The following is a 26,832-nucleotide window of genomic DNA, read 5'->3' as shown; positions in this document are numbered from 1 at the left end:
GCCGGGTGGAGGGACGAGGGGTGGAGGAACAAGTGCCTTTAACCCCAGTATTAAAGAGGCAGAGGCAGGCAGATCTAGTTCATGTCCAGCCTGGTCTACACAGTGAGTTCCAAACCAGTCAGGGCTACAGAGTGGGAGCCTGTGGGGATGATATGGCAAGAACAAGCTCTGTGAACTGAAAGCACAGTACTGTCTGGTGACTGCCTGACAGTGCCCACCTTGGACCCCTTGCTCTCAACACTGCTCACACAGTTGAGATCAGCACACACTCAAATCCCTCATAGTCAAGTTTGAAGGCTCCTAAACCCCCCTCCCCCAGGCCCGAGCGAAGAACCTCCAGTCCTGGAGAGGAAAGGACACAGGAGACAGGAGGAAACAGGAACCTGAAGAGAGCACGTGACACCCACAGAGCTGCCTCCAACCAACCGGGAAGGTGACCAAGGCTCAGGTCCCCAAATTCTATGAGAACACCACAGGAGAATGCTGTGGACATGGGATATACAGTTTTATTTAACAGCAATTAAAGTCCACCACACAAGAGGGACACCAGAAGATTCTTTTTTTTTTTCATTTAATAAATACAAATGAATAAAAATACTTTTGTTTTGTAAAGAGACTGCCTGTCTTCCCCCACTTGCCAGGGAAGCCTGAAGGTGGTAACATGCCCTGAGGCCACTCGGCGGGGGTTCATGTCCCCACACAGGCCACTTCTTTTCAGAAAGGGCTTCATCTCAATGGCCTACAAATACTATTTCGGTACAATTCCCTTCTCCTGCACCTCCCAACACCAGACTCTGCTGCATTTCAAACAGAAAGGACTCCCTTGGGAGAAGGAAAGTATGAGGTCCCCACAGGTACCCAGTTGGAGCCCCAGAGCTGGGAACTACTAACACCATGAAACATTCACAGCGCCTGCCACTGACATGTGGGCAAGGAAAAGCAGATCATGTGCAGCGAGATCTGCTGCACACCCCACAGATGAGCTGTACTTTAAAAATAGAAACTCATGTTTAAATGGAACCTGGTTAGAAAAGGCCAAGCATCCGCGTACACTGAAGATCTGTTATTGCTTGTGGGGTCTGCTTGGGCACTGCTGCTCAGCATGGTCACGCTGTTTGAGACCCTCCACCCCGGCCTGCACCACAGCCGCTCCCCAGCTGCCTGGTTCAAAATGTGCACCTCTGCTGAGCACCCAGTGGCAGTTCCCTTCCAATCCTGACAGTGAGGAACAATTTGATTCTAGAGCTGAACCTGGTACGACCTCATGTATATATATATACACACACACAGAACCCCCAGGCGAGACCCACGCTAAAGCCCTGGCAGTCCCCACCCGCTCTAGTGTGCACCAGTAACTCAGACATGGATGTAACCAGGAAAAGCAGCAGCCTCGGTGACCCATGTCCCCTCTTCTCATGAACCCATTCACAAAAACCATCCCCTGGAGGGGGCTCCGGTGACATCTGTGATGCACACAACAAGCCTGTCACCATGCCAAAGGCAGCCTAGGCTTGTAAGTGCAAAGTGTCAAAAGAAGCTCAGAATGCCTCCTGGGACACCTAGGAACTGAGAGGCAGGGACAACAGGCCCACACTGCTTTCTCCAAGGCCCCACGTCCTCAAAAGGAGCAGCATTGGCACACCCAGGCCCTGGTGGATGTCAGAGGCAGGTCCTCAGCACTGCAGGAGGAGCAGAGCTGAGGACCCGTGGCCGGGAGAGGTAGTGAGGACAGCCTGGACCCTCCCTGAGGCGCAGCAGGAGGAGTCCTCTGGAGGCCAGCAGCTGTCATTACTCCAGTCATGATTTCAGGGGAGCTGCCTGGCTGGGGTGGAAAGGAAGGAACCATAGGTGCTGTGGCTCTGCAGGGGCCTGTGTTGGTGTCAGCATGGCAGCTCCGTTGCCAAGTGTTCTGGAGGACAGCGCTGGACTGCTGGGGTGCCCGCGGTGTGGCCTCAGAGCCCCAGAGACTTCTGGACGATCTGCTTGGCGATCTTGTAGAATTGTTCCCGGTCATCCCGCCACATCTTGGAAGCGTCTACGTTCGCTCCACTCTCGTCGTTGGGCTCTGCAGAGAAAGGAAACTGTGAGGAAAGGGTGAGCCCCTGGCCAGCCTCCTTTTCATCTCCAGGGTGCCACAGAGCTCTCGCGAGTCATTCTGGGTAGCAAGGGGACTTCCAACACAAACCAGGGCCTTCTGCCTGAGGAAGGGAGGCTGGAGGCTGGTACAAGCAGAGCACTGACCCTCAAGTCAGCAGCCCCTCACTTCCAGCAACCTGCAGCAGCTCTTGTAGGGGACAGGAACCCCCTTTCCCCACACACCCCAAACTCCCCTTGACTGAGTCCTGCTCCCTTTGTACCTTGCTGGCCACTGTATCCTGGTGCTCAGGTCAGCAATACAAGTCCTCATACAGCTGCTGAGGGAGTCTGAGGACCTGCCTCCTCCAGCCCCTCCCAATCCACCCATCTCTTGGCCGGGAGTGTCCGAGTGTCTGAATACCAGACCGAGCAGTCAAATGCACTGCTCCTATCCCAATCCCTCATCCGCCAGCTCCACACCGATGCTCCTTCTAAGGTAAAACTGCAGAATGTGGCAACCAATGCAACTCTCAGGGCTCCCCACCAGGCTCAGTGTCAGGGCTCCTGCTCCTGTCCAGCTGACCCTCAGCCCCAAATGTCTTTCCTTCCCACCTCCCTTGTCAACTCCTGGTGTCCCAACTCACTCCAAAGAGGCCAGAGAAGTGTTTCTGCAATCGGGTTCACCACACTGGCCAGTAACTGCTGGTAGTTTGCAAGTTCCTTGATAATATAGGGACCTCACACTGGGGTGTCTGTTGTACTAAGCATTAAACCCCTGTACTATGATACACGGTGGGGCCTCAATAAATGTAAATGCCAAAGATCAGAGAATAGCAAACTGTGGTCAACATTCTGGCATGTCCTATATAATCTGTAATCATGGAAGTATGTGTGGTGATATACTGTGTACCCTAATAAAATTTGCCTGAAGATCAGAGGACAGAACAAGCTACTAGATTAAACACAGAGGTCAGGCAGTGGTGGCACACACCTTTAATCCTAGCACTCAGGAGGCAGAGATCAGTCTGGATCTCTATGAGTTCAAAGCCACCCTGGACTACATGAGATTGATTCAGTCGCAGAGCCAGGCAGTGGTGGCACAGAGGTTTTTCAGCTGGAGAGCTTTCTGCTATGGACTAAAGAGACATTCAGTCAGAGGATTCATGGAGCTGGCGAGGTGAAACATGGCAGTGGCTTTTTCCTTTGTCTCTCTGATCTTTCAGCATTTACCCCAGTATCTGGTTCCGGGATTTTTATTAAAAAATTGAGCAACATCTGGCGCCCACCAATTCAGGAAAAAGCTGCTTGCCTGTGGTCTGGCAGCCTCCAGCCCAGGCGCGACACGCAGCCAGAGTCCCCAGCCTGCCAGCTCCATTTGTGTTGCAGCCTCTCTGCAGCAAACGCCATAGGTTGGGGGCTCTAAAAACCACGGAAGTTAGCCACTTGCGCACTTCCCCTGTGCAGACAGCTGGATCTTGTGCTTCTTTCCTCTCCCGGTGGGATGTGGCTTCCCTTGGGGCCCCTCCTCGGGCTGCTGCCACACCCGTCATCTGAACTGTCATTATCAGCAGATTTGGTGAGTCAATTGGGATTTTTTTTTCCTCCAAGACAGGGTTTCTTGGAACTCGCTCTGTAGACCAGGCTGACCTCGAACTCACAGAGACCCACCTGCCTCTGCCTCCTGAGTACTGGGATTAAAGGCATGAGCCACCACTGCCTGGCTCAACTGGGACTTCTTAAAGGGAGGAATTAGTTAAAACAAAGTTTTTTCCCCTCATTAAAATATGGGAAACATTTTTACAATGGAGGTAGTTTGGTCTCTGTTTGATAATACTATTGATGGTCTAAAAATGGAACAATTAAATGACAGGATAATTAATGTTGATGGGATTTATGTAATGTCAATTATAAATATTATTTGATCTTTTCTGTTTTATCATTTAAAAAATTAGTTAATATGAGTGTCAAGATAAAAGTTTTTTAGAAAAACCTGTTAAAACAGATCATAAAGATATTCAGACCCAGAGAGAAGAATTTAAAGGAGAACCAATCTCAGCATTGCATTATAAGGTTACAGAGAAACAGCCTAAGGCTTTCAAACAGCCAACCTTAATCTATGCAGTAACCTTCCAGGAACTGCCCAGTGATAGATCTCCCCCAGACTGTGTACGAGCTGACTGGACTCCTGTGCAAACGTTAGATCTGAGGAGATTCAGAGAAGCAATAGTCTCCTATGGCATCCACTCATCTTTCATGAAGCAGATAGTAAACTCACGCTCAACTTGTAATGGAATTATTCCTCAAGGCTGGACAGATTTGGTTACAGCCATTTTAGATGGCTGGTCCCCAATTACAAGGGAGGACCTGGTGGAAGGATGAGGCTAAGACCATTGAACAATGGAGTAGGGCTAGAAGTATCGAAATTCCCCAAGATCAACTTATTGGAGAAGGCGATTATGCTGATATGCAAGAACAATCTTTATATGATGACCACACCTGGCTTTATTGCCGCATGGCAGCCTTGAATGCTTGGAACAGAATTGAAAAAGGAGGAAACAAAATTGAGTCATTTACTAAAGTTATACAGGGCCCAAAAGAAACCTTCACTGATTTTTTACAAAGATAGACTTCAGCAGTAAATAGAATGATACCAAATTCTGAATCTAGACAGATAATAATTGAATCTCTGGCTTTTGAAAATGCTAATGCAAAATGGTAATTAGGCCGTTAAAGGCAAGATCAGCACCCTTGGTAGAATGATATAATAAATTTTGAATCTCATGACCATAACCATGGTTGGATAGGTAACTTCCAGAGGTTTGAAGAAAAATCATAATGTCAAATGTTTCAATTGCAGTAAACAAGGTCACCTAAAAAGGGGCTATAAACAGGATGTTCCTAGAAACAATGTTTTTTCAAGGAACAATGGCAACAGAACACCCCTCCCTTCTGGATTATGCAGAAGGTGTGGCAAAGGCAGACATTGGATTAACAAATGTAGATCAACAAGGGACAGACAAGGTAACTGGCAGGAAACTCCCTGAGGGGCCTCTCATTCTATTCAGTCCTTTCCTGTCATCATGGAAGAAACTCCTTTCCAGAGCAATTAAAGAACGTAATGCCTGGGGGTTGGGGATTTAGCTCAATGGTAGAGCGCTTGCCTGGCAAGGGCAAGGCCCTGGGTTCAGTCCTCAGCTATGGCAAAAAAAAAGAACCTAATGTCTATTGTAAAAACCACACTGCTCTGGATGATAGAACTATAGAAGACAGAACAAAAAATTCAGAAGAAACCATAAATGACAAGAGATAAAGGTTTGATTTGGAACCTTTCCAAAGTTAGGGTTGGGGAAGGATTTTGTTTTTGTCTTTCCAGGAGAATACAGGCATCCAGCTAAGGAATCTAAAGACCGCTGAACAAATGAGACATCTGAAGAAAAAGGACAAATCATCCAGAAAACTTGCCCTACAAAAAAGATTTTCTGCAGTGAACAATGACCACACCTAACAGAGACTTTGAAGTCTCCAAAAAGAAGATGGGACCCTACAACTACAATTCCATCAGGACAATGATAACACTATTAAGCTGACAAACACCACCCAAAGATCAGTTTGGACTACAAACTGCTTAGGACAATATAGAGATCGATAGCTGAGATGATTCAGCCTCACAGACTACTCCAATCAGTACTTCACCATAATCCTAAATTTTCTTTGTGTCCCCATAAGACTACCAGTGCCCCCAATCAGCAGAAAGTAGCCTAGAAAACTACACCCACATTTCCCAAAAAATGGATTATGGATGTTTGTTTTTGTTTAGGCGTTGGTTAAAAATTGTTATTGGTCATAGTCAATCTCTTTCTAAAAGAAGAAAGGGGGATATGATACATAAATGACAGGGTAAAAAGGTAGATTATTGAATCTACTCTTAAAAAAGAGAGAGAGATTTAGAAATGACAGGATAAAAGGGTAGATTATTGAATCTATTCTGAAAAGAAAAAAGGGAGAATATGGACATGCTAAGATACAAAGGTAGATTATTGAATCTACTTTTAAAAATCAATTACTTGTTTTAAATATATTACATTGGATTAGATTTTTGTATATTGTATACAAATTGTGTATATTGATACAAACTTGAGGTTAATTTTGTTAGAATATACTGTACATATATTCCTACTCTTGTTCAAGATATTGTACCTATACAGTAATTTAACAATGTAATGCAAATTGCTAGTTCTTGAAAATTATTATTACCAACTACCCAGGATAATAAAAAAATGCATGTTAGTTGTTAGTCACGTATTACAATAGAACTTGTCAGGTTAGGTATGTTTTCAAGGTCAAACAGATATATTTTAGATAAACAGATCATCTTCAAACACTTCAGAGATCTACAGAATATGGCATTTAAGATGTTTAATAACACATATTTTTTTTTAAATGACAATGAGACATGTCTGCTCCTGACAGCACCAATCTACTTCAGAGAAGATGATGGGCATTGAAGAAACTCCATATGGAGCTTACTTTCTTTGTGGCAAGTTAGTCACCAGGCAAGAAAATGTCACTGCTGATACTGCCGACAGTGTGCTGTCCAAAATGGACAAGCAGGACACAAAAGAAAGGACTGCTGAATTTTGCCAAGACAAAGTAGGACAGCTCTTCAGAAGATCAAATAAGTCTGTCAGATATGCTAGACCTGTAGGCCAAAGATGGATGGATGCCCCAATGTTGCAGAAGAACCTTGGGTGACTTTCCAGGAAGCCAACTGTTTCTGTCATTTCTCACATATTTTAAAAGTTGCTTGTTTGCACTTCCTGTTTACTTAGGTAATTTTATTTCCTTCTTGTGTCTCTCAGGGAGTTGAAGATTAGATAGTTATGGTTTTTCCTTGTTAACAAATTCAGAAAAGAAACTAACTAAAGAGATGCAAAGTGTATAAGTTCCAAAAACATCAAAAAATAGTTTTGGGTTGGTAATACAAGTTAGAATAGAATATGAATTAGGTATAACTTTTTGGACTCTGTAGTAATATATTGTATACCCTAATAAAATTTGCCTGAAAGTATGCTCACACTTGGGAAAGTACAGACCTGATACAGTAACAGAAAATGGAATGCATAAGCTCACCTGCCAGCATGCTCACCACGGAAAGCAGGATCTTCTCTACACTCTGCACAGGGCTCCACCGCTCAGCACTGCTCTCATAGCCCATGGGATCATCGCCTGGGGCATGCAAGATGGAGATGCAGACTCTCCCGTCAGGATAAACTGCAAAATTCAGAGGCAGCCATGTGAGCCCAGATATGGTGCCACTGTGCTGGCAGCAGCTCTACAGACAGAGGCCCAGCTGTCTGCACAGCAGTAACAGGACACTTCCTGTTGGCACAAATCCCAGAGAGGCCTACCAGCAGCAGGCCAGACCTTTTGGGGATTGATCAGGTCCTGTAGTCACTGGCTGACAAGGGCGCTAAGGACCAGGTCTACCAAGCACTAACTAGTCACAACTAGATTCCCCTTGTTATGAATTTCTCCGAGCATTATCACCAAAAGGAGTAAGTGAAAAGTGAGTGGACAAATATTCCAAAATTCAAGTACCCAGAAATCAAGATTTTCACAGGGCTCTGCAGTGCAGGTTTTTAGATATCCCTAACTCAGCTGGCAGGACCACCCCTACTCCCACCCCACCCCCGATCAATTTCCATGTGGCCAGAGTAGAGGCAAGGCACTGAATTACCTAAGCGCAGAGGAGGGGTGGGCATTTAACAACACACCCAGTTCAAAATTATTTTTACAAAATAAAGATATCAATTTGGGTTGGAGAAGCAGTTCAGTGGTTAAGAGGGTTGACTGCTTTTCCAGAGGACCAGGGTTCGACTCCCAGCACCCACATAATGGCTCAGAACCATCCTTAACTCTAATTCCAGAGGATCTGACTCAAGTCTTCTGACTTCTGTGGGTAACATGAACGTGTAAAACCCTATATCAGGCACTTCACCCCTCAAATTTCTCTTATATATAATAGCTACTTGTAAAAGGAAGAAATAAAATAAATAAATAATCCCAATCAGAGAGGAGTCACTGGCAGTATGACTGTACCCCCTTCGAGACACTTGCACAAACTGTTTTCTGAAGATAAAACTCAGAGCACTATTGAGTACTGGCTTCCTTCCCAGTCAACACTGAACGTGAGTGCATCATCATGCCACCTCTATGGCACCTCTTAACAGCCAATCCAACTACAGCATCCCTTAACTCGGCTGTAGGAAGACTGGGCTGGCTCCAGTTTTTTACCGTGCATGAGTGATGTCTGTGCACCACGAGAGAGTCTGGGTCCAGAGAGGCCAGCAGAGGGTATCAGATTCCCTGGAGCCTTGGTTGTGAGCAAACATGCATGTACTGGGAACCAAATCTGAGTCCTCTGCAAGAGCAGCAAGTGCTTTTAACCACTAAGACATCTCTCTGTCCCAATTCCAATTTTCTACCATTAAAAATATACTATGACAAAGGCCAATGTAGGCCACAAAGCACTCAAGGCCTGAAAGTTCTAGGAAGCCCATTAATGCAGGATGGCTCAGACAAATAGCTAGTGTTAAGTTCATACAGTATTTTTTCCTCCACTACATTAAGCTGATCTTCAAAATAGAAATCCTGGTACTCACACCATAACTGATTTGCCCCAGTTTAAAAGCTGGCAGCCATTGTAGACATGTGCATACAGTACTGGTGTGCTGCATCCCATGTACCTGAAGGACCTCCTGCCTCTTATTAACAACGCGGCATTCTGCTGCCTTGTCAACCACATTCGGACTCACTTACTGTTGGGATGGAACATCTCGCAGGTGAATCTCATCTTCGGAGGACTCAAGGGGTAGTCAAGTGGGAAACTCAGGATGGCAGGAAAAACACCAAACTCAAAGCAAGTGTCTTCAGGGCCCCTGCAAATTAGGAAATATATGTAACCACAGTGCCTGCCCCGACTCAGACGTGGGAGAAGAAACACGGAAAATCTAAATGAACTGCTGCTTTTCTCTCACCAGGAGCTCTGTTTCAGCTGTTTTAGACCTGAGGTACAAACACAAGCCGAAGCACAGGTGGCAGAGCTTTGCACAGTAACTGCACCAGAGAGAAACCCAAGCACACGGCAGCCCTCGGCAGGCAATTGTCGCTGAGGTCCAGCTCCTGTGAGGATCATGGTGTGAACTGTAGCAGAGAATAATCAAGAGGCTCTGCAGAGGCGGATGAGGAGCTAAGGAATGTATTTCAAAGGATATTTTGACCTTTCCAGTGTGCCTAAGATGTGATTTTACACCCATCAAACAGATCACACATGTGATCCTCAACTCACGCTCAGTGTGAAAGAAGCCTAGGCCACTGGGCAGTGGTGGTGCACTCCCTTAACCCCAGCACTTGGGAGGCAGAGGCAGGTGGATCTCTGTGAGTTGTTCGAGGCCAACCTAGTCTACAGAGTGAGTTCCAGGACAGCCAGGGAGACACGAGAAATCCTGTCTCGGAAGACCAAAAATCAATCAATAAAAAATAAACAGCTCTGCCTCCCTGTGACAGCAGGTCTAACAGAGAAAGAACCCCTTAACACAGGGATAAGGACCTGGACTTCCACAGACGGGTACAATTAGAAGATATAAAAGCCATCTTTACTTACTAGAAAAGAATTTCTCAAAATCTAAACTTAGCGGGTATAGTGGTGCCTGGTGTCTAGGGCAACTGGTCTACACAAGTCTTGTCTCAAAACAACAACAAGGGTGGGGGGGAGAGGTGGCTGAGCGGTGAAGAACACACACTGCTCTTCCAAAGGTCCCAAGTTTGATCCTCAGCACTACACTGGGCAGCTGGCAACCACCTGTAACTCCAGCTCCGGGGATCCAACTCCTCTGGCTTCTGTGGGCACTTGTACTTATGACTCAAGCACCCCACCACACATACACTTAAAAAGAACAAAAATCAATCTGGGGGAAGCAAACAAAGGGTGGGGTAAAAAGTTCAGTCTGGGATCCGGCTGCCGCCTACCTAGACACAGGGACACAGCCAGGACTTTCCAATAGTGTTCTTAATGGAGTCAAATCCATTTGGTTTGTAAATTTTTCCTTTAATCTTGGGCATTTTGTTTCTCTTTCTGAGAAACACTACAGAGCCAATAATCCTATAGAGTGTATCCACAAACTTGTACAGTTTTATATACGTTCACAATGTACTTCTGCTGCCTTCTAGATAATTTATTTTGTAACACATTACTGCATAGTTGTAAATAACTTATGTACTGTAACATCACTTTCAGTTATGTGTAAAGAAATTAATTAATTAATTAAAATGCTAAAAAAAAAATAAATAAACAAAAAAACAAAAACCTCAGTCTGTAAAGTCTCATGCAAGCCTGAGAGCCAGGGTTCAAGCTCCGGAGCTCGTATAATCAGGCAGGTGTGAAGGTACACGCTTTTGACCCAAGCACTGGGGAGGTGGAGCTAGGGGAACCCCCTAGGCGCACTGCTCAGTTAGCCTCACTAAATCAGCAAATCCCAAGCCAATAAGAGACCCTGTCTCAAAAAGCAAGTGGTCCTGATGAACACCTGAGGTTGATCTCGTCTCTATACACATGTGGCACACAGATAAGCATCTGCATGCACACATGTATACATCACACATACATATTGTTCCCACAGATAAAACACCACAAAAAAACAACAACACAAATATGTTTAAAGTTTTGATAAAGTTATTTTAGATCAGTAATACACAGATCTGTAAAATACTTGCTGCACTATTTATCTCCACAATTAAGAGAACAAGGAAAAAATTTAATTTCGATCGCAGTCACACCCAGGGCTTCGAAAGAACAATGCAGTGTCTTGTTAAGCCAAGTTTTTTTCTCAGTGACAAGCCTTGACTCTGGAAAGCGATCCTGTGCTACTTCAAAAACAAGATGAATAGCTTTTCTACTTGGAGGGATGACATGCTGCCTGACAGTCCCCTGGGGTCCTGGCACCAGGCCAGGGCAGAGGATGCCCTGAGAAGCAGCAGCACAGTCCCCTTCACAGGTGTGGTCCAGCTGAGTTTTCCTCTCTCACGCTGCAGGGCCTGGATGGAGCCCTGAGCCCTCTGTCCTCTCCTGAGTCGATCTGTCAAGCACTATGGAGGTAACTCACCTATCAGCACTTCCCATCCTCCTGAACTAGGTCAGGGACTGCTGCTATTTTACTAGTGACCAAAGCTGGGAGATACACAATGCAGTCTTGAAAACTGCCATCAGACGGCTGGACCAACAAAGGCGGTCTCAGAAGTAATCCTGCTGGCCAGGCCTGGTGGTGCGGGCTATTAGTCCCAGCACTCGGGAAGCAGAGGCAGGCGGATCTCTGTGAGCCCAGCCTGATCTATATGGAGAGTTCCAGGCCAGTCAAGGGTACATAACAGAGAAATCCTGTCTCAAAAGGAGAGAGACAGACAGACAGACACAGACAGAAAAGACTGAGACAAAATACCCTGTAGGGCCTCACTATGGCTGGCACCTATGAGTCTAGAGTGAGAAAAAAAAATGGGTAGTGTCCTTGGAATGAGCTACATGGCATTTGCTCAATGCTTTGATAACAGGTCTTTGTTTCTCATAATGGGGCTTTCTTTTAAAAAAAAAAAAAAAGTCTACTGGGTTGTTCACAGGATCAGAAGCATGACCCAACATTTCCTCAAGTGCGCCCACATCTTAAATAGCAAAGCTGTTTGTGCATACTCAGGCTCACTGCTGGTTTAAACTGGGGTTTCCTTCTCTCTTCCAGCATGCCTGCCCCTTGAGCAGGTATGCAGGTGGCAAACTGCAGGGACATGCCTGCCAAAGGTGGGAAATGCCACAGAGAAGCTTCCTGCCCCGACAGGGAAACAATAGCTTCTGGATAAGTTTCACTCCCCACTTCCGGAAGTGAAGACCCTCACTTCACAGAACAGGAAAGGAAATAAAACAGCCAATGCACATACAATCTCTTGCGCCGACAAACAACTTTCCATCTACTGATTGCAAACACTGCCTAACTTCCTATTCCCCGGCACACCATTAGAGTATTGTGTTATAACTGCTGTCCTTGGGGAATGCCTCCTTAAAGGCCTGACTAGTGGGCTGCTTGTCTGCAAGAGAACAGATGTGGAAGAATGCCCAATGACTGCAAAGCCAGAGTATCAGGCTACCAGGAGACAAGCAGTAGCCAAAAGTACCAGGGACAGAAGAGGCCCTAGAAACCAGCAGTTTGAGGGAGGAGAGGCCCCCCAGTCACCAAGGAATAAAAGCCCAGCCCGCTTTCTGCCAAAACAGCAGGGTGAGACAAAGCCACAGGAGGACAGTTAATTCCTTGATAGATGTTTTAAGAACATTTGTAAACGGCCTCTTGTTTGTGAAGGGTCTGGAACAAGACCAAAACCCACAAAGTCACTAGATCTTGGAGCAGGGGAATTCCACGCTAATGCAAAAGCCTTATTCAAACACAAACGTGCTCTCCTGAAAATCAGTTGTAATTACTTTTCAAGACAGGTTTTCAAAATATTTGTTTAACTTTATACAGTTTATCTAAAATTAGTAATAGTTAATTCAATAGATTTTTAACAATGCACTTTTTAAAATCCATACTAGAGAGCTCAACTGTTCTTTAATGAGCTTCTAAACCTATCTGTGGACACAGATGAGCCAATATCTTCCAAATATGACAGGCTCATCAGGTGCCCTGACCTCTGCAGGCTTCCTAGCAACCGCTGCTCCTACAGCTGGCAAGCTGCTGTGATGGCATGTGAGCAAGTGCAGGTGTGTCTGTGTTGACACAGGACATGGCAGATGAAACAAACAGGTCACACATCAGTTCACACACATGATCACCTGCTTCTTTAAAACCAAACAATGCCTGGGGAAATGGCTGCAGGCCAGGAGTTTGATCCCCAGCTCTGTAAAGTCAGTGAAAGAAAAAGTAAACAGAGCTCCACCTGACATGGCCCCCAGCAATGACCTGGCTAGGGGCAGCAATGGCCACAGGCCTGTATCATCTCACCGAAAAGCAAGAGAACCCTCCCTCTTACCTGGCTTCACCAAAGTCAGCAAGTTCCAGAAATGATTCCTAGGTTTTAAATAACTTGCATTAGAGAATACTGTCAATTTTTCTGTTTTGTTTGTTTGTTTTTGGTTATTGTTTGGTTGGTATTTCAAGGTGAGGTTTCTCTGTGTAACAGCCCTGGAGCTCATTCTGTAGATTGTAGTTGGTTTGTTTTTTTTTTTATTTCAATCTTCGGGGGCCCACCCAGCCCCCAAATAAATACACGGAGACTTATTCTTGCTTATGAATGCCCAGCATTAGCTTGGATTGTTTCTAGCCAGCTTTTCTAACTTAAATATCCTGTTTCTCTTTAACTACTTCTTGCCTCTGGGCTTTTTGCCTTTCTTTATTCTGTATCTCTTTCTTTCCTTCTTAGTCCACAGTTGACTGTGTGGCTGGCCCCTGGCATCCTCCTCTTCTCCTTTTCTCTTTCCTCCCTCTTCTAGATTTCTCCTATTTGTCTTTCCTCCTGTTTCTCTCCTGTCTCGCTATTGGCCATTCAGCTCTTTATTGACCAATCAGGTGTTTTAGGCAGGCAAAGTAACACAGCTTCACAGAGTTAAACAAATGCAACATACAAAAATCCAACACATCTTTGCATCATTAAACAAACATTACCCAGCATAAATGAATGTAACACATCTTAATCTAATATTCCACAACAGTAGACCTGGCTGGCTTTGAACTCAAGAGATCTGCCTGCCTCTGCCTCCTAAGTGCTGGGATTAAAGGTGTGTGCCACCACCATGCCGGCCAATTTCTTTTACTAGCTCTTCTTATTATTGTTACAGCCCAAAGTTTCCAGCATCCACCAGAAACTCAGAACAGATCCCTCAAGTACGCAAGGCTCAAGTGTACCACAGTACACACAGACTCCAGAAAACTTAGAAAAAAATGTGATGCAGCTCAAGCAATAAAGGTCTGACAAACATCAGGTCTGCTGCACTTTCTCTAGATAGTGTTTATAGATGACTTAAAAAAATAAAATCAAGTAGAAAATTTCTTAATAAAGAAAAACGAAAAAATAAAAATAAAATAAAAACCCCTCACTTTCACTCAGCTTTTATGCATGGCCTAACCTTCACAGGTAAAACTTTCCAGTAATTTTCCTAGGCCAGCTTATAGATCTTCAGGAACTAATGTGCCAAGCCTATGATACTAGCAACTCAGTAAGCTGAGGAAAAGGGTTCAAAAGTTCAAGGCCTTTTCTGAGCCACAAGAGTTCAAGACCAACCTGGTGAATTTAGCAAAACCTCGTCTCAAAATTAAAAATAAAAAGGGCTTGGGAGTAGGTGATGCAGCGTTCTGATAGCATGTACAAGGCTCTGGGTATTGAGGGTGGGGGTGGGGATGGACACACGGTTGGGACACAGCACCAATGTGCTGTAAGCACATATATAAACAAATCCTGCCTTGCTCAGAGCTCACACCTGGTTGGGTAGCCAGACCTCTTTCCTCACCTTGCCCCCCAGAGTACTTCTCAACCAACAAAATCCAGCCTGAAACACTGGAGCTAATTGGAAATTTTTATTGACCAAGAAACTGATCACAGAGTGCAGCTTCCTCAGTTCAACCTAACTTATTTTCTTGCACATCTGAGGTAGAAAGAATACTAAACAGGCTGAGTATGGACTAAAGAAGAGAACGCTCCAGACTCAGGGTCCTTCCCCTGTTTCTCTTCTAAGCAACATGACTATAAGTTAAATATCACAAAATCCAGACTGGGGATAGGAGCCACAGCTCACTTTGGAATAAGCCACATCATATTCAGAGCCACAAACAGTGAAGGCCTGCAAGCCAGAAAAGGCAAACAGAGAAACAGGAACCAGAAGTAGGGTGGGGAGGAGAAAAGGGGAAGAAACAGAGGCCCTGGCTTTTCAGGTCTAATGCTGCTCCAGGAGGTCTGTTTGGTCACCTACTTACTACTTTAAGGACCTTTTCCTACTAGAAAAGCCACCCACACTATTTGAGGCAAATCAGTCACAACTACTGCATCTTATGGGATATAAATATTGAAGGGACCCTAGCCCACTCAAGCATGTGGCTCAGGCAGGCCTTGTCCTTGTCCCCAGTTCCCTCTGCCTTGGTAAAAACCGTTACTTTACATTCCTAAAGCTAGCCCCCCGAGGTCCGTTTCCTTATTTGGCCACTTCCTCCTCCTGAGGCTGACTACCAAGGTCCAGCTGTCAAAGTATTGAAGTCCAGCATCAAAAGCCCCTAATTTAATTTGGCTCCCCTAATTAACATGCCCAATTAAAATGAAGCACTCATCCTAACATGGGGTTTCCCCTTCTACCTTCATAAACTGCCATTTTCCTATGTGCCTTGTCTGTCTCCTCTCTATCCAGAGGCCGTGCTCTGTCCTCCAGGACAAACACCCTGCCCCATTTCCTCACTCCCTTCCCTTCTCCCTCATCCTCTATCTCTTGTCTTTGTCTCTTATTCCCTGCCCTTTGTCCCTCTGGGAAAATAAATCCCCTTTGTGCTGAGAACTTGGTCTTGGGGCCCCGAGCCAATACTTTTCTTTCAGATTTATATTGATAAATATACACATATGTTGTTTTGTTAGCTTCTGACCATGGCTCCTGGTTTCTAAGTCATTCCTCCGGGTCAAGCCTTCAGCATTTAGACAAACTGCCCAAGCTGTGCCATAAGGAAATTCTCTGACTTAACTTTCCCCATGACAGGTGCCAAGACCTCCCTCCTTCCAGAAGAGTCTGGGCTCATGACCTTGAGGAAAGTAATGCACAAAGAGAGGTCAAGAAACTGACTAGACAGCCCCAGCTGGGCTTCCACACAGGGTGTCAGAGTCACATGTGCCGTGAACCGGCACCAGAAAAAGGAGCTGGTGGCATCACAGGATGGGGTTGGAGCCTGTGGCCAGCTCATGTGTGGCAGCTCACAGGAGGAACAAGAACTCACCACGTGCTACAAAGTACCTGTGCTCACAACTGTCTATAGGTCTAGTTCCAGAGAATCTGAGACACTAGGAATATATGTAGGCAAAACACCCATACTTCAAAAGCACTCTACAAGAAACTGTAAATGTGAGTCAAGTGTCTCCCTTTCAGGGAGCAGCCACAATGATGGAGTCATATGAACCCCAACTTCTGACTAGTCACACGTTCCAGAGACTCAGACTTAAGACTAGGCCTGCAGAAAGGCTGTCCTGGAGACAGAAACCTTGGCCTGTGGGACCTGCCGCTCTCCAGACAGACAGTGTCGTGACTGCACTGGAGCAAAGCACACTGGATGCTGCTCTGGTGGGTTGAAACCCCACAGCTCAGGGGACACAGAAGCCTTCTGCATTATCTACGGTGTACAGCAAAGGGCTAAGTAAGGTATTGTTTCTTCCTAACATAACCACACATTAAAAACCGCCATCTTGAAACTACCCAGACCCAATATTCACAACTCAATCTTTATTGTCATCTCCTTTGGATCTATGAACACCTGGATTCTGCCCAGAGAACAGCTGAAAGCTACAAGCCCACTTGGGCCCAGTCAACATTTCAGAGTAGAGATTCTTAGACCTAGTTTCCAGTAAAACATGAAAAAAAAATAGTAACTCACACAATTAACTTACATGATCAATGCCTCCCATTCAAAAAAATTCTCTTCATTCATGGGGCCTGCAGGGAAAGAAAAGATTCCACATCTTAGAAGGTAACTTTAGCAATTGGAAGAAAATTATAATGAAGTCACTCAAGCCCCTTACCTGCCACAATTCCTTCTGGAGGATTCAGGGTTAATTCTGTAAAGGTAAAGAACAGAGCCATCACCAGACAGAATGTGTGTTACACTGTCACTTAGCAAAGCACTTTCGTGAGTCATATGAACTAGATTACAGTGTACGCTTCTCCCAAGAGGGCAGCTCTCTGTGTCCAAAGGAATGCCCAGCCCCCAAACCAACACTGGCTCTGAGCAGCCCTTTACATCAGTAAGAAGTGAAAACAAAGGGGGACAGACTACGCTTGCCATGCCCCCGCCACGTCCCCCCCGACCCCCCATGTGCCCCCGGTCCATGCTCTTGCCAGCTCCTCTGACAAATGCTCACCATCTAAAGTGGGCTATTTTCTAATTAAATGCCAATTCCTATCAATTTAAGGGTTGGCACAAACCTTTCTGAATGTGACAGAAAGATGAGGCCAAGCTGAGGTCGCAGAGACTGACATGATCAGACTCTCTGGGTCAGCGATCTGGGCCACCACCCTGCAGAAGCCCAGGCGGCCACCCTGCTGATGATGACAACAACAACAATGCAGGTAAGCCTACTGCAGTCTCAGCTACGTAAGGCTGGGAGCTGCCGAAGACCAGGTGCCCAGCTCTGCCACCAGGTGGCAAGTCAATTCTTGCATCATGATGATTTTTATCTAGGTCATGTTCTGGTCTGGGGTGTTTCCCTAAGAGTCAAGTGCTGGAAGCAGGGTAGCAGTACTGGGGTGGGGAAGAACATGACCTTTAGGAGGTGGGGGCATGAGGTAGTGACACCAGAGTGGTTACAGAAGCAGCTAGCTGCCCTCTGGCTTCCTGCTCCAGGTGTGAGCACATCCTCCCGTACAATCCTGTACAATCCTGACTCAAGGCCTACAGTCACAATGTTGGCCACCCATCGTCATCCCACAGACCCTCATCTTCTACTTTGAAGTCCAAAACGTGAGCTAAAAAAAGAAATTTAAGACAGAGTGTCGCTATGTAAAACCTGCACTGGCCTGGAACTCACTGTGTCTAAGGCTGGCCTCAAACCTGCAGCCACCTTCTGGCCTCACAAGTGAGAGGTTTATACCTGCACCACTGGGCCCAAATGAACACTTTTGCTTAATAAAGTTACCCATGTTAGGTATTGTTGTGGTGATGACCAACAGATGACTATTACCTGTGTGAACAAACAGCACAGCTGTGGACACACTTGGAAAAATGGTGACTGGCAAGAGAAAGCAGCAGCCATAGGAGGACAGGGCAAACACAGTAAGAAGGTCAGGACAGGGTGCACTCTGCCATCTGAGGGCCAGGGAGATCTAGATGACCAACAGCCAGAACACAAAAGACCTACAGAGCCAAATGGTGGACTCTGGAAAAAACAGAGATTAATAAATCTAAATAAGGCAAAAGGACCAGACACAAAGAATGGAAACCGATTATCCAGAGAAATCTAAAGCCAGTAAGAAAGGGTGCATTGCTCAAAGCAGCTCTGAGGTCAACATCTACAGGCAAACGGGCTTCCTCCCGTACACGTGCAGATATGAAGGAAGTCTCATGAGAGAGAACCCATGGACAGAGACCTGGAAACTGACAGTGAGGGGTCTTTGTCTTCACAGAGCAAAGCTCACTTTCACTTTGACAAGCTGCAGGGCCGGGAACACTGCTTACTGCCTGCCCTGCTGCCCTCACCACTGTCTATCACACCTAAGAAGCTGACGAAAGGGGAGAGGAAGGAAGAGAAAGAGGCAAGAGGCAAGGAGGGGGAGGGGAGGGAGGAATGCCCAGCATCACAAGCACAGCCTGTCACGGACATATTCCCCACATGGACACCACGGCAGACCCTGCCAAAGTTTCCTTTGGTTGGGGCCATACGCAATCTCCAAAGGGACCCGAGGCCCCACTGCACGAACCTCTCCAGTCCACCCAGGACACACCATGCAGACTTTGTTCACGGTAAGCAATCCCGGTTGGGATGGCCTCGTTTCCTACAGGCTGTACTGTAGGAAACCCTGCAAAGGTAAAACTCAACACTAGACCACCTTGAGGGCCTTTGGCTATCACCCCAGAAAAGGAATAAGGGCTAAGTTGAAAGGCACACAACAGAGGACATTATTAAGGAGAGGTTCAGCTGGTGACGGCTCTAGCTGCCAAGTCTGAGGACCTGAGTTTGAAGGCCAGGACCCACGTGATGCAAAGAGAGAACGGGTTCCCACAAGTTGTCCTCTGACCTCTACATGAATGTCAGAGTATGTGCACACTCACCCACAACACACACAAGTAAATGTAATTAAAAATACTGGTGGGGGAGTGCATGGGGACTGGAGAGATGGCTCAGTGGTTAAGAGAATTCACCACTCCGACAGGGATGCAGGATGGCTCCCAGCACCCACCACAACTATCAGTAACTCCAGTTTCAGGGGATTCAACACTCTCTTCTAGCACCTTGTAGCACTGTATATATGTGGTGCACTTTAATACATATAGGCAAACATTCATGAGCAAAAAGTAACAATAAGGGGGTTTTTTTACATTGAATGAGAGAGACAGGAAGATAGTAAGAAGAAGCCAAGCAAGAAGAAGGAGCAGGAGGCCATGCAGTCAGATATGTGCACACGAGGAAGACAGGAGGCAGACATGAAGAGGTCGAGTACCAAGAAGGCAGGAGCACACCAGGGCAATACACCTCTACAATCTCTCTCTGTCTCTTCACAGGAACCAAGTGGGAGACGTTAACAGAACCAGCTTGCCGAGGCTTTACACGCTAAGTCATCTGAAATCTAGTCCAATCACCCCTGATTATAAGAAAACACTTAACAAAGCAGGCAGATGATTCCAAGCTGCTAAAATCCGGGGCTGAGGAACGCTGTGAAACAAAGGTTCCAAGTGCAGCAGAGCTGTATTCTGTATAGGAGTCCGCTGTGGAACGTCCCTGGGACACCACCTTTCCCTTCCAGAGAGAAGGGGAGGTCAAGCCTGCGGCTGGAGACCAGCTACGCTGGAGACCCAGGCTCTGCGCAGCCAGCACCATCCCACCCACTTCGCTATCCAACAGTGACACCTGCTGGTCAGTGATGAACTGCAGTCAACAGCAGAAAGGCTTCATTCACAACAGGTAACACACACAAAACCACAGTCCCATGTTTATTGATAAGGAAATTCCAGAAGGGAAACAATTACTAATCATATTAGAAATTTTCAAAGACTATTCCCTGAAAATGATAATTTGTTAAAAACTTCTTTCCTCAAAAGTAGCTTAAGAAATAGCCACGGGGATGGAGAGATGGCTCAGAGATTAAGACTGTTTTTCCAGAGGTCCTGAGTTCAATTCCCAGCACCCACAAGGTGGCTCACAACCATCTGTAATGAGATCTGCCCTCTTCTGTGTACATAATAAATAAATAAATCTTTAAAAAATTAGCCACTGCAGAAATGAAATACAAATTTGTTCTCGAATTCAATGATTCCATTTCTAGAAGCCAATCACACTGATACACTGGTAAAAAGAAGGAAGATGGCTGCAGGGGCTACTCCTTTAAGAAACTGAGAAGATACAAAAGCCCCAAAGTCTGCAATGGAAAACCAGGGAAATCCAGGGGTCACATCGGCATGTTCTACACACTGCACAGGACAATCAGGCAGAGAAGTTCACGTGAGGTCACTGTTGTTAGACCAGGTCCTAATCCAACCTGCCCGTGTCCTCGCTGAGGCCTCGGTTAAACAGGCCTGTCCCGCATCCTAACTCTGGAGAGCTTGCCTTCAGGGTTAAAAGAAAATCAGTTTTTCTTGCCTACCTAGCCTAAGACACAGCTGCTCCAGCAACTAACACAGCTGGAACACTCCCAGATAATGTGTAAAGGAACCCTGACTTCTCCCACAAAACTTTGAAATGGATCACAGACATTAACTGTAGAACACCTAGAAGAAATCCTAAGAGAAATCGTCAACAGTTTCTCAAACAGACACAAAAGCAAGAATGTTTTCAAAGTCAGTGTAGTCGATATCACTCTTTTGTTTGTTTGTTTGTTTCTTTTTAATCTGCTGTTTAAAAGGCAGGATTAGGAGCTGGAGAAACAGCTATGCAGTTCAGAGCATTTGCTGCCCTTGCAGAAGACTAAAGCGATGCCCAGCACCAACATCCCAACTCCAAGGGGATCCCACGCCCTCTTCTGGCCTCCATGAAGTCTGCACACACATGCACATACACACTGAGATCTACATGTAAATAAAAATAAAATAAATCTAAAAAGTTTTAAATTAAAGGAACTGGGGAGATGACACATGGAGTCAAGCCAAGAAGGGAAAATATTTGAAAGGCAAATGTCCAATAAAAGGCAAGGTTAAAGAAATGTACATCCTAAGGAAACAACACAATTTAAAAATAAGCACTCTACATACTTCATCAAAAAAGACAGGTCGGTGAGCTTGCAATGACTCAACACTGTCAATTACAAGAGAATTTCATGTCAAGCCACTGGAGACACTAACGCGGCAGAACAGGGAGGAGCAGATACACACTCAGCAGAGCTGTGGAGCATCTGTGCTAGCCAGGACAGTGACGTCAGACCACTGGGCAGCTCCTCCTGAAAGTAAACAGGCGTTTATGCAAGAGGAATGAAGACAAGCACACCATGTTCACAGCCGTCTCCTCACAGCCAAAGCTGGGCACATCCCAGTGATCATCAGGAAGCAAATGTTTAAACAGCAGGCCACGCAATGGATGGCCACTCTCCGTTAAAAAGGAACAGTGCTGGGCTAGGAAATGACTCAGCAGTTCAGAGCACTGGCTGCTCTTCCAGAGGCCCCAGGTTCAGTTCCCAGCACGCATACAGCAGCTCACAACTGTCTGTAACTCCAGTTCCTGGGGATCCGACTCCCTCTTCTGACTTCTGCAGACACCAGGCATGCACGTGGTACACAGACACACATACACATGGTACACAGACATACATACAGGCAAAAGACTACACACAGAATAAAAGTCAAACCTTTAAAAGAAGAAAAGAAACAATCACTGCTCCCTTGTCAGGATATTCAGGTCAAGAGATGTGTCTGAAAGTATCAAAATATCAGTGGAGATTCCCAGAAATAAGCAGGTCCTACCCATTTTAAATGGCTATTCAGAGAACTACAGTGTAATCTCACTCCACCCTGCCAAGCCCTGGCAGGACTTTCATTCAACAGTTGAACCACCCGCCCCACTTCATCACTTGCTACTGTAAGGGTAAGAGGACACTGCACCAAGCCCAGCAGCACGGATAAATCTCAACACAAGTGTTGTGAGTGCAGAGAAGTACCAACACTGTCAGGGAGTGAAAGAAGACCAGTACTGTCTGGGAGGAGCAGACGGGATCCAGCGCAGGGTATTCTGAGGATGCCATTATTCACAGCTTAGATGTGACACACACAAACACACAGGAGCAAGCCAGAAAAAGATAGCCCTGTGTAAAGTCTGCCAGAGACACATTTCACCAAAAAAGGCAGAGAAGGCTTGTGTACATGAACAAATGCTGCCGCCTCACTCATAATCATTGATATACCAATTAAAGCCCAGGGTACCATGCAACACCTGCCAGACAAGATGAAGACCCAAAAGGTAAAGTCTAAGTGAAAAGTCTAAGAGCAGGACGCTGAGCTGTGGCGGACCAGGACACACGCTGGAAAGGCCACAGTGAAACAGTTTAGCCTAGCTAGGAAAACTGGCTGGTCATTCAAATGCTCCATGAGTCTGAATTATACTCCAATTGCAAACCTGCACATGGGCACCAAGAGATTTTCAAAAATGCTCACGGCTGCAGTACTTACAAAAATCAAAGTGCAAATTAACTTTGGTGTCTACCTGTAGCAGGACAGATGGATTCCGGTTTATTCACAAAAAGAAATCCACTCAACAAGGAGAGTGAATTGCAGCCACAAGCTCCAAGAGAAAGGAAATGAGACACAATGCTGGGCAAGAAGTTCCAAAGCAAAAGCAAACAAACAAACAAACACTGTATAATTTGTAAGTTCACAGACAGACAAAGAAAACCACCCATGTCTAGAAAGAGAGTGACTGTATAATATCTATTAAGTTCACAAAGAAAACCATCCATGTCTAGAGATAGAGTGACTGACTGTATAATTTCTATTAAGTTCACAGACAGACAAAGAAACCCGCCCATGTCTAGAAATAGAGTGACTATATAGTACCTATTAAATTCACAAAGAAAACCATCCATGTCTAGAGATAGAGTGACTGTATAGTATCTACTAAGTTCACAGACAGACAAAGAAAACCACCCATGTCTAGAAAGAGAGTGACTGTATAGTATCTATTAAGTTCACAAAGAAAACCATCCATGTCTAGAGTTAGAGTGACTGTATAATATCTATTAAGTTCACAGACAGACAAAGAAAACCATCCATGTCTAGAGTTACAGTGACAAGCATGAAGAAAAGGAAAAGAATGGGAATTCAGGTGGTGCTGGGAAGACGCATGAAGAATCTAAGTCGCTGTTCATGTTCTTTTACAAGCACGGTATCGTGGACACCACGTTTCTCAGCTGGCCATTACTGTAACAAAATGCCTGAGACAAATCGCCTTACAAAGAGGAAAGCTTTGGCTCACAGTCTTGGGAATTCTGGTGTTGCTGTCTGAGTGCCTGCTTGTGAAAAGGCAGTACATCATAGCAAGGAACACCAGGCGTGGCCAGGAAACAAGAGTGGAAGCCTAGTCACTGAGATCCTTAAGGGGAGTAGAGGGAGTAGAGGGACCCCAGGCTTTCGGCTTCTTTTCTTTGTGTTCTGGCCTCTAGGTAAACAGCTTTGCTCTACTTCATGCTCCTACTATGATGCACTGCCTCACAGTCGAGCCCAGGGATGACTCATGGGTAGACACACTTGCTGCCAAGTCTGACAAACGCGAGCTCCAGCTTCCCAGGAGCCACACAGTAGACAGGGAGAACCGACTCCGGCCAGTTGTCCTAACTTCTGCACATGCACAGGCACTCACCTGCCCACACACATAAATACATAAAAATAACTGCAATTTTAAAACAATCTCAACTCTACCCAGAATTGGGAACAGTGACATTGTCTGGAAACGGGGTCTCAGCAGATGTACCAGAGTTAAATAGAGAGCATACTAACTAGGCTGGGTCCTAAACCAATGACTGCTAACTTGTCGAGTGGGAGATCTGAATACCCACACACCCAGGACACGATGGTCACAGGAAGGTACAGGAGAGAAGGAATTATACTAACCTACTCAGGAAGCCAGCACTACAGAAGCTGAGAGGCAGACAAGATCTTCCCCCAGAGCCTACCCTGCCAAGGATCACAGCCCAGCCCACACCTGGATGTTTAATTCTACCTCCAAACTGTGAGATGGTTTCTGTTATGGTGGGCCGTCCAGGTGGACACTGTTACAGCAGCCCTGGGCCACTACTCCCTGTGTCTGTCACAGAAGAAAAGCACTGGGAATACATAACACAAGAGCAGAGCACACAATGCTCTTGAGAGGAACCAAGTTTGAGTCCCAGCATCCACATGAAAAAGAGGTAGGCTTTATTTACTGTGTGTGCCTGTAACCCCAGATCTGGAGGCAAGGGTGGGAACAGGAGGATTTCTAGGGCTAACTGGCCAGCCGTTCTAGCTGAATTGATAAGCTCCAGGTTCAGGAACAGACCCCGTCTCAAGGGAAGAGGGTGGAGCGTGACAGTGCTGGATGTTCAATATCTTTGGCATGTACAGCCAAGTGCACTTGTACCAGAAAGAGGGCGAGCCAGAGGGAGGTCTAAGCTCTTTGCTTGGTAGTGAGCACAGGCAAATCGTTCTGCATTTGTTATTTAACTTCTATAAATTTAAATGTATAGTTATAAATTTAAATAATGCCAGGCGGTGGTGGCGCACGCCTTTAATCCCAGCACTTGGGAGGCAGAGGCAGGTGGATCTTTGTGAGTTCGAGGCCAGGAAAGGCGCAAAGCTATGCAGAGAAACCCTGTCTCAAACCCCCCCCCCAAAAAATTTAAATAATACAAAATTAGGGAGCCTAAAAAAAGGGGGGCTGGAGAGATGACTCAGAGATTAAGAGCACTTGTTGCTCTTACAGAGGACCCAGGTTCTAGTTCAGTACCCACACCAAGGCACACAAGCAGCTGTAACTCCAGTCCTAGGGGATCTAATGACCTCTTCTGACATCCACTGGCACAGGGCAAGCATGTGGCACACTTCCATGCATGCAATCAAAACACTCAAACACATAGAGTAATAAAATTTAAACAATAAACTACACCCAGAGCCATATCATCTCTCAACCCACAGTACAATCAGGTACGTTGGAACACCTACCCAAATCTGACTACACTGGTCCACCCATAGCCCTTCCTGAGCCTCCCTAACACTGGAGTTCACGGGTCTTAAAACACAAGGATGAACCACATGCTACGCCATAAAAGGGGCACACTCAGTGGGACTTGTATAAAATTACACAGACATGGGGGGAAAAATCCTCACTTCTCATGCTTGGTACTGATGGATGCATTTCCTGTCACTGTTGCCACAGTCTTAAACAATATCCATTGATGACCTCATGGTTTCCATGTGTCAGTGGGTCTGGGCCCAGCCAGGACAGCTGGGGTGTTTTCAGGGCTGCAGCCCAAGTCCATTCAAGCCGCTGGCACAACTCAGTTCCATATGGCCGTGACACTGGGCCCAGACTGGCCATCAGCCCGAGGCCACCTTAGTTCCCCGCACTTTTTCCTCTCCCAAGCAGCCACTGCAGGTGGAGCTGTCTCCCCTGTGGACCCCCTGACCTCCTCTCCAATCAGCTTCCTGTTTTAGGGTTCACCCTTGTCAGCAAATTCTTTCCCTCTCCCAAACTTAAGATGATCCATGGACTTAACTGCAAACTAACTGACAATACGGTTGAAATAATGGTTGAGGCTTTTTGGAGGACAGAAGATGAGGACTAAAAATTTCTCTAATGTGAATACCCTTGGGAAATTAAGTTCAACAAGCAGGACAAACTGCCGGAACTTGGATCCCTGTCCCGGAGCCTGACCTGCTGTTTTCTTTTTTTTCCTTCCTTCCTTCCTTCCTTCCTTCCTTCCTTCCTTCCTTCCTTCCTCTTTCTTTCTTTCTTTCTTTCTTTCTTTCTTTCTTTCTTTCTTTCTTTCTTTCTTTCTCTCCTCCTCCTCCTCCTCCTCCTCCTCCTCCTCCTCCTCCTCCCTCTCTCTCTCTCTCTCTCTCTCTCTCTCTCTCTCTCTCTCTCTCTCACTCACTCACTCACTCACTCACTCACTCACTCACAAAAGATGATGTTTCTAAGCCTAGAAACGGGGTTGAAGAAGTAAAAACACAGACCCGGGTGAAAGGACCTGGTCTTCCCAAGTCCCCGAACCCTTGCCTGCGGAAACTTCGGTTCGCAGGCAGCCCAACTGCTGCAACTCTCCCCTGCAGCGTGGCCGGAGGTTTAAGGCGTTGATTCGCTGACTTTCAACTTTCTCCCCAAACTCTCCTCTACCTCATGACCACCTTACAGGGACTACCGGGTCCTCGCTGAGCACCGCCCCGCAGCATCCCTGTGGACAGATGCGCAAGTCCACAGGGCCTCGGGGACCGGGTCCGGGTCGCAGGGCCAGGACCGCGCTGGCCGAACCCGATCTGTGCCCAGGGCCTGCCCCGCTGCAGCCGGCCGGCCGGGGCGCAGGCGACGGCGACAGCCCGGCCTTGCGCACGCGGGCTCCTTCAGGCCGGCCCAGCATGCCCACACCGCGCCCGGGCCGGCCCGGGCCGGGGGACACCGCGGGAGGCCACGGGGAAGTGGACGGGGAGGCGGGAGCCGCCCGACTCACGCTTGTACTCGGCCATCAGCCTCTTCAGCGCCGTCCCCGCCATACCGCGGAACCTGGGTTCAGCAGCCTCGCCACATCCGCGCCGGTCCCGCCCGCCTGCTCCGACCTCCACGGCTGCTTCCGGGGCGCTGCCTCGGGCCAGAAGT

The 26,832-nt window shown here is 46.5% G+C and overlaps 1 protein-coding gene across 2 annotated transcripts; it reads right to left on the bottom strand.

Annotated features, from left to right (window-relative positions):
* Nucleotides 1-486: 486 nt before the first annotated feature.
* On the bottom strand, nucleotides 487-26,832 carry Ube2g2 (ubiquitin conjugating enzyme E2 G2). 2 transcript variants are annotated; one of them, XM_036168154.1, is made up of 6 exons: nucleotides 26,687-26,832; nucleotides 16,873-16,908; nucleotides 16,741-16,786; nucleotides 8,896-9,014; nucleotides 7,207-7,347; nucleotides 487-2,065 (listed from the first exon to the last, which is right to left on the bottom strand). In XM_036168154.1, the coding sequence occupies exons 1-6, from the start codon at nucleotides 26,727-26,729 to the stop codon at nucleotides 1,953-1,955; spliced, it is 498 nt and encodes a 165-aa protein (XP_036024047.1). In that variant the 5' UTR covers nucleotides 26,730-26,832; the 3' UTR covers nucleotides 487-1,952. The 2 variants fall into 2 exon arrangements, with proteins under 2 accessions (XP_036024047.1, XP_036024048.1); XM_036168155.1 differs by lacking the exon at nucleotides 26,687-26,832 and adding an exon at nucleotides 17,276-17,621.

Source organism: Onychomys torridus, chromosome 18 (genome assembly GCF_903995425.1).
Source record: "Onychomys torridus chromosome 18, mOncTor1.1, whole genome shotgun sequence".
NCBI classification, from domain to species: Eukaryota; Metazoa; Chordata; class Mammalia; order Rodentia; family Cricetidae; genus Onychomys; species Onychomys torridus.
This window is presented reverse-complemented; position numbering and strand designations above follow the sequence as displayed.